Below are 8,665 nucleotides of genomic sequence, written 5' to 3' on the forward strand. Positions count from 1 at the left end.
AACATACTAGACTGGTGACCAAGGGCGACAGATAGTGATTGATGACAGAGAGAGAGAGAAAAAGAGGGGGGAGATTGAGAGAAAGGGGAGGGAGAGAGGGGGGGAAGAGGGACAGGGTTATGAAGCATAGAGAGGGAGCAATACAGAGGGCTAATACAGTACAGTAACGACTGACCGACTGACTGGACACTACAGTACATTACCAGAGAGAGAGATGGAAGAGAGGGAAAGAGCGATTGAGAAAGACCAGGATGGGTGTTCCCCTGCCTCGTATAGTGTTTTTCCTTTTTTTATTGTTTTTCTTTCTTTCTTTCATTGAAGCCGTTCCTTCCTCTCCCCACCCCCCCCCTTATGAGCCATAAAGAGATAAATCTGAAGTACTTAATGAGTGCCTCGCAGCAGCACACCTTTAATACAGAGAGCGAGAAGATAGGATTACAGAGGGAGAGAGAAGGAGGGTTAATACAGTACAGACACACTGACTGACTGGACACTACAGTACATTAACACTGCACTGAGAGAGAGAGGGTTAATACAGTACAGACACACTGACTGGACACTACAGTACATTAACACTGCACTGAGAGAGAGAGGGTTAATACAGTACAGACACACTGACTGACTGGACACTACAGTACATTAACACTGCACTGAGAGAGAGAGGGTTAATACAGTACAGACACACTGACTGACTGGACACTACAGTACATTAACACTGCACTGAGAGAGAGAGGAGAGAGAGCGAGAGACAGAGTGTCCACACAGTGCAGTGTGAGTGTGTCAGAAAGAGAGAGACTGGTAGAGAAGGCAAGATTGAGGGAGGGGGGGAGTGAGTGCATTTTAATGATCGACACAGATTGTTTTCTAGCCAAGATCACATTTTAATAAGACTATCAAATACACAAGAAAGACTGCTGTAATAGACACACTCTCAAACACACACTCACACCCTCACCCTCTCTCATGCATGTGTGCGCGCGCGTACACACACACACACACACACACACTCATTCTCGCTCTCTCCCACACAAACTCAGACTCATTCTCCCTCACACACATACTCTCACTGCAGTAAAAAAACACACACAAAAATTCCCACTAAAAATAAAACATTAGTAACCTATACACCTGCGCCATCCCCCCAATTCCTTACTTTCTCTTTCTCCTATTTTAAAAGAGGGGATCACAGCAGCTGGCTAAAATTGAAAACATTCTTTCTTTCTTTATCTCTCAGGTCTTCTTCACAAAGGATAGTCATGCCACAAGCTAAAAGACAAAATCAAAGAAATATATTAATAATAATCATAACATAATCAATGTTAAAATATGGAGTTGTCAATTTGGTTTCTAAATACAATTTCTATATACAGTCTACACATTGTCTATATACAATTTATATATGCATTCTGTGCAGTATCTATATTAAGTCCATACAGTGTCTATATACATTCCATACTGTGCCTACAGACGTCTTTACAGTATCTACATACAGTCTCTATAGTGTCATTATATAGACCATACAGCATGTTTATAAAGTGTATTAATACAGTCTACATAGTCGTAATATATAGTCCAGACAGTCTACGCAGTATCACGGTGTAGAGAATTACAGTTTAGGCAGAGCAGTCAGTACTGTGTTAGTGTGTGTGCAGTATTACAGTACAGTCTTGTAGTGTGTCAAGTACAGTATTAGTATGGCTGTGTGTAGGAACTGTGTGTTGAGAGTGTGCAGTGTCGGAGAATGTTCCCGTGCTGAGTGTGAGTGTGTTTAGCGAGTGTGTGTTCAGTGAGAGACTGCTTGTGTTTATATGAGTGTGTGAGTGTGTGTGTGTGAGAGGGACTGTTTGTGTGTGTGCTCAGTATCAAGGCAGGTGTGCTCAGTGGGGTGTCTACTGGAAGGTATGCCAAAAATTTCACACAAGCAGATGTGGGATTAACTCTCTCTCTCTCTCTCTCTCTCTCTCTCTCTCTCTCTCTCTCTCAGTGCAGTGTTAATGTACTGTAGTGTCCAGTCAGTCAGTGTGTCTGTACTGTATTAACCCTCTCTCTCTCAGTGCAGTGTTAATGTACTGTAGTGTCCAGTCAGTCAGTGTGTCTGTGCTGTATTAACCCTCTCTCTCTCAGTGCAGTGTTAATGTACTGTAGTGTCCAGTCAGTGTGTCTGTACTGTATTAACCCTCTCTCTCTCAGTGCAGTGTTAATGTACTTTAGTGTCCAGTCAGTGTGTCTGTACTGTATTAACCCTCTCTCTCTCAGTGCAGTGTTAATGTACTGTAGTGTCCAGTCAGTCAGTGTGTCTGTACTGTATTAACCCTCTCTCTCTCAGTGCAGTGTTAATGTACTGTAGTGTCCAGTCAGTCAGTGTGTCTGTACTGTATTAACCCTCTCTCTCTCAGTGCAGTGTTAATGTACTGTAGTGTCCAGTCAGTCAGTGTGTCTGTACTGTATTAACCCTCTCTCTCTCAGTGCAGTGTTAATGTACTGTAGTGTCCAGTCAATGTGTCTGTGCTGTACTGTATTAACCCTCTCTCTCTCAGTACCAGTGTGTGTATTCCATGTCTTCGGGGTGATTCTGCACTAAGTGTCTGATGTCTCGGGGGGGCTGTAAGCCCCTCAGCTCCGCCCGCTCCCAGCGCTGCAGACGAGTAATGCCTAATGAGCAAGGAAAACAGAATTGATTAATTGGCAATCAGCCCCTCCTCCCCCTGCTTTTCTCTTTAAAAATCTCATTAACCAGAACTACTGTTTTATCAGAGAAAAACACACATGCATTCTGACTGGGGGGAGAGAGAGACAGAGACAGTGAGAGGGAGAAGTTACCTGTACACGGTCCATAGTGCCAGTCCAGGTCGAAGTCTCTGAGGTGCTGCAGCTCTCGCTCTCTCTGGGAGGGAGGAGGGCTGGCAGAGTCTGCAACACAGCAAAAAACACAGCCTGAGCTGCAGAACCACATACATGTGTGTGTGTGTGTGTACATGCATGAGGGTGTGTGATTCTGTGTGTTTATGAGTGTGTGTAGGAGTCTGTGAGTTTGTGTGTGCATCTGTGTCTCCCCTCATTCCCTCTCTCACCTCTTTCCTTCACGGGGTTTTCCTTCCTCTCCTCCCTCTTGAATCTCTTCACCACCTTGAAGGAGTCTGTGATCAGCCTGTGTTTGGAGGACATCTCTGACCTGAGAGAGAGAGGGTTAATACAGTACAGACACAATGACTGACTGGACACTACAGTACATTAACACTGCACTGAGAGAGAGAGGGTTAATACAGCACAGACACACTGACTGGACACTACAGTACATTAACACTGCACTGAGAGAGAGAGGGTTAATACAGTACAGACACACTGACTGGACACTACCGTACATTAACACTGCACTGAGAGAGAGAGGGTTAATACAGTACAGACACACTGACTGACTGGACACTACAGTACATTAACACTGCACTGAGAGAGAGAGGGTTAATACAGTACAGACACACTGACTGACTGGACACTACAGTACATGAACACTGCACTGAGAGAGAGAGGGTTAATACAGTACAGACACACTGACTGGACACTACAGTACATTAACACTGCACTGAGAGAGAGGGTTAATACAGTACAGTACAGACACTGACTGACTGGACACTACAGTACATTAACACTGCACTGAGAGAGAGAGGGTTAATACAGTACAGACACACTGACTGACTGGACACTACAGTACATTAACACTGCACTGAGAGAGAGAGGGTTAATACAGTACAGACACACTGACTGGACACTACAGTACATTAACACTGCACTGAGAGAGAGAGGGTTAATTGTGTGTATGTGAGTCTGTGCATGTGTGTGTCTGGCTATGCACATCTACCACCTTTGCTAGAAACTGATTCCAAACACAGAGCTCAGCTGTGAAAGAGAGGAATGTGTGAAAATTATAATACACTAACAGAGTGAGATAACATATTTATCAGACATATGCAGTCTATATATATAATGCAACCCAATGCAATTAAGTTATGTACAGAGTTTATTAGTAGTCGCAGCTACCACTGCCAGTACAACTCACAGTAGCTCCTATCTGAACTGATGTTGTACAGGGTATTAGGTTGCTCTTATTAGACTGTGGTTGTTGATGTGCAGACATTGTGAAAACTATTACGAATTTATATTATTATTAATAATAATAATAATACTATAGAAGTGCTAGTAGTCGATGCAATACGATCTTCAGCCAATTTGACGATACTCACTCGGTGCAGTTGCGCATAGCGATGCATTCAAAAATCAAATACAGCACAACACAATGCACAGAAAAACACAGCACAGCGCAGCACAGCGCTACACCGAGGCACACAATGCACAGCACGGTGCACCGATTATCGCAGGATAGGATTGGTACATTTTTTAATTACAGAACCGGCACATCGAAATTAATTCTAGACGGAGTGCCGCACCTGCACGGCAATACACAGCACAGCGCCGTGCACTATATAAACCACTGCTGTCTTACATGATCAAAGCACCGAGCCGCCGCTCACTTCCTGTTCGAACACCGAAAAACAAAACACGGAAGGGCGACCACGGCGCGGAAGTGACGTCACTACACGTCTTTAAAGAGACACCAACCGCTTTATGTTATCAGTAACAGTAACAGTACTAGCAGTAGTAGTAGTCGTACAACATATAGTGGTTATAGTAATAGCAGTACCTTCTTCCTGTCTTTCGCTCACCCTGCTTCACCCCATCTCCACCTCTCCCTCTCTTTCTGTCCCTCTCCTCCTCTCTCTTACTCCCCCTCTGTTCTTTCTACTCTCTCTCTGTGTTCCTCTCTTTCTGTCTCTCTCTCAGTGCAGTGTTAATGTAGTGTAGTGTCCAGTCAGTCAGTGTGTCTGTACTGTATTAACCCTCTCTCTCTCAGTGCAGTTAATGTACTGTAGTGTCCAGTCAGTGTGTCTGTACTGTATTAACCCTCTCTCTCAGTGCAGTGTTAATGTACTGTAGTGTCCAGTCAGTCAGTGTGTCTGTACTGTATTAACCCTCTCTCTCTCAGTGCAGTGTTAATGTACTGTAGTGTCCAGTCAGTGTGTCTGTGCTGTATTAACCCTCTCTCTCTCAGTGCAGTGTTAATGTACTGTAGTGTCCAGTCAGTCAGTGTGTCTGTGCTGTATTAACCCTCTCTCTCTCAGTGCAGTGTTAATGTACTGTAGTGTCCAGTCAGTCAGTGTGTCTGTACTGTATTAACCCTCTCTCTCTCAGTGCAGTGTTAATGTACTGTAGTGTCCAGTCAGTCAGTGTGTCTGTACTGTATTAACCCTCTCTCTCTCAGTGCAGTGTTAATGTAGTGTAGTGTCCAGTCAGTCAGTGTGTCTGTACTGTATTAACCCTCTCTCTCTCAGTGCAGTGTTAATGTACTGTAGTGTCCAGTCAGTCAGTGTGTCTGTACTGTATTAACCCTCTCTCTCTCAGTGCAGTGTTAATGTAGTGTAGTGTCCAGTCATGTATTGCAGTAATGTATTACGCTGCTATGTCTGCTATGTGTGCGTCCTCATCCAGCAGCATGGCCAGACTGTTGTCCCTGCTTGGAGTGAGGTCCAGGATCAGGCATATTGAATATTGATGTGTCAGCCCCTCCCCTGGACTGTGGTTACTGACACACTGTGTATTTCAGGGCTCTCTTGTGCACAATGAGCAGCAGTGGGAAGCAGCCCAGTTTGGTCCTGTTGGTGGCGTTCCTGTGCAGCTGGAGCAGGTGTGTTCAGAGCTCCCAGTGAGGGCCCTCGGCTGGGCTCCTGTCCCACTGGCTGTGGTCAGGGCAGGATGCTGGGCCCCACTCCGCACTGCCATACATACTTTTGTGCCAGGGCTGTCAGAGCTTGCAGGAAGTCCGCTGACTGTCAGGCTGAGGGAGGTGCAACTGTCTATGTGCTGGATTATGTTGCTGTCAAGGTTGAATTGGAATTTGTGCTCCTGGTTCTTGGCTTTCTTCTGGAAGAAAACGACCCTGGTGTTGTCCAGGTTGACAGCGAGGGCCCAGTCCTGGCATTGTTGCTCCAGGATGCTCAGGCTGAGCTGCAGTCCCTGCTGTATGCATAGAGCTGCAGTTTGCCTGTGGAGCAGTGTGGGGGGGCCAGCGTGCTGTGCACTGATCCAGCTTTGTGGACAGTTGGGTGATGTAGATGTTGAAGAGTGTGGGGCTCAGGCTGCAGCCCTGTCTCACTGCGCGGCCCTGTCTCACTCTGTTTCACTCTGCAGCCCTGGTGGAAGAATTCTGTTATTTTGTTGTCCACCTTCACGCTGCAGTGGCTGTCCTCGTACATGCACTTGATGATGTCATAGGTCTTGCCTCTTATGCCACTCTCAAGGAGTCTGAGCAGCTGGCCGGGGGTCAGATGGAGTCGAAGGCTTTTCTACAGTTGACAAAGCAGGCAAACACTTTCCCCTGCCTGGCGCCATGGATGTGGTCAGTGTCTGTCCAGCAGGCTGTGAAGGGGGTAGCTGTGATCTGTGGTGTGGTGGTTGGCAGTGGCCACTCTGGCTCTGGTGCACGCTGTACTCTGAGAGGAAGCTCATCACTCTGCAGTTGATGATACTGTGGATCACTTTGCCCCAGGCTGCTGCTCACGCAGATCCCTCTGTGGCTGGAGGGTCCAACTTGACCTCACTCTGGTGCAGGGCTGTGGTGCTCCAGCTTCTCAAGTCTCCCTCTGAGATTTCTTGATAGAATTTGGGGAAATAGATTTTCCATGTTTCCTTGCTGCACCAAGTGTTAGTGTCTCTATGTGGTGTTTGGATCTCTCCCGGTTTCCCAGAAGGAGTTTGTCTCTTCGACTGTGTCAAGTCTCTGTGTGTCGTGGCTGTTTCTCCTCCTCCTCAGGGTGTGTTTGGATGTCTCAGGGCCTGCTGGCAGTCCTGGCGCAGTGCTGTGTTGTGTGGGTCTCTGTGTTTTTGGGTCAACAGTGAATGCAGATCAATAAGAAAAGACCTGTGAATTCTGATGAACCCATTTTTCTTTCTGTTGGTTGTTTGTGCTGGTCTTCTTGGGTTTTTTTTTTTTCCAGGCTGGTTTGTGACGCTGTTGCCCCCAGTATGCAATCTGTCTGTCTGTTCTCTGCGGTGCTGTTTGCTCCGTTGCAGCTGGTTGCCAGGCTGTGGAGGTGAGAGGTAGAGTCCTGGCTGCTGCTGGGTTGTTTTGACCAGTGATGGCATAGTCCACTACACTGGTGCTGAGTGCTGACCTATAGGTGGACATGCCAAGGGAGTCCTCTCTGGGTTGCCCGGTGACAGATGTTCAGCCCCAGACTTTTGCACATGCTCAGCAGCTCTTCAGGTACCAGGATCTGTGTCTGTGTCTGTTTGCCTCTGTGGGGGCATAGTCGGGATCTTGGCTGGGCCTTGGCGTCTCCATGGATCAGCATGCCGCCCTGTGGCTGGACATGAGCTGCCTGCAAGGTGGTGAAACTCTCTGGGCTGGCAAAAGGGATTATCTGTCTCTTTCCTTCTCTTTCTCTCTTTCTCTTTCTCTCTCTCTCTCTCAGTGTGTGGTCGGCTGTGTGTTAGCCAGTCTCTCAGTGTTGGTACAGGCTCTCTGTGTGTACAGACACTAATCCAGGGCTTTGTGCTTCTATAGACACTAAAAGCTTTTCTGTTTGCTTTTGCAACTGAGACAATATTGACAGAGAGAGACAGAAAAGGAGGGGGGTTAATACAGCACAGTACAGACACATTGACTGGACACTACAGTACATTAACACTGCACTGAGAGAGAGAGGGTTAATACAGTACAGACACACTGACTGACTGGACACTACAGTACATTAACACTGCACTGAGAGAGAGAGGGTTAATACAGTACAGACACACTGACTGACTGGACACTACAGTACATTAACACTGCACTGAGAGAGAGAGGGTTAATACAGTACAGACACTGACTGGACACTACAGTACATTAACACTGCACTGAGAGAGAGAGGGTTAATACAGTACAGACACACTGACTGGACACTACAGTACATTAACACTGCACTGAGAGAGAGAGGGTTAATACAGTACAGACACACTGACTGACTGGACACTACAGTACATTAACACTGCACTGAGAGAGAGAGGGTTAATACAGCACAGACACACTGACTGACTGGACACTACAGTACATTAACACTGCACTGAGAGAGAGTTAATACAGTATGACTGTGACTGACTGCTAAACAGACAGGGAGAGAGAGACACATAGAACCACAGAGAGGCACACACACATATGTCAATCAGCCACATCAATACAGCCAGCAGACACCACAAGACTCCCCCCTCTGGGCGGTTTTAGTGGTAGCAGCCAACCTAGTGCCCTCCAGTAAAGTGAATGGAGGTGGGGAATGTTCCATTGGCAGTCAGTGGCCCGAGGCGGGGGGGGGGGGGGTGGCAGTAGCGTGAGTAGATTAGGTAAGACTTTCTTAACAGAGAGAGGGAGGGAGGGAGAGTGTGTGAGAGAGAGAAAGAGAGAACGGAATGCACAGGAAACAGGTCCCTAGGCTACTAAAAAAAACTCTCTGTCTCTCACTCCCTCTCTCTTTTTCTATTTTTTTTAATAAAGCCAAGGTAAGGAAAACAGCTGAGAAGAAACTGAGAGCTAGAATGAGTGAATGAGGACATGAAAGAGTGTGAGAGGAGAAGAGTGTGA

General features: G+C 46.7%; 1 protein-coding gene across 3 annotated transcripts; it reads right to left on the reverse strand.

The window, feature by feature from the left end:
- Positions 1-857: 857 nt before the first annotated feature.
- On the reverse strand, positions 858-4,585 carry pold4 (DNA polymerase delta 4, accessory subunit). 3 transcript variants are annotated; one of them, XM_066718605.1, is made up of 5 exons: positions 4,499-4,585; positions 3,072-3,172; positions 2,821-2,910; positions 2,541-2,652; positions 858-1,266 (listed from the first exon to the last, which is right to left on the reverse strand). In XM_066718605.1, coding segments are annotated over exons 1-5 (330 nt in total). In that variant the 5' UTR covers positions 4,501-4,585; the 3' UTR covers positions 858-1,241. The 3 variants fall into 3 exon arrangements, with proteins under 3 accessions (XP_066574702.1, XP_066574703.1, XP_066574701.1); XM_066718606.1 differs by having other exon boundaries at positions 4,443-4,542; XM_066718604.1 differs by lacking the exon at positions 4,499-4,585 and adding an exon at positions 4,239-4,436.
- Between the last annotated feature and the right edge of the window lie 4,080 nt (positions 4,586-8,665).

This window comes from Amia ocellicauda, chromosome 12 (assembly GCF_036373705.1).
Source record: "Amia ocellicauda isolate fAmiCal2 chromosome 12, fAmiCal2.hap1, whole genome shotgun sequence".
Lineage (NCBI taxonomy): Eukaryota > Metazoa > Chordata > Actinopteri > Amiiformes > Amiidae > Amia > Amia ocellicauda.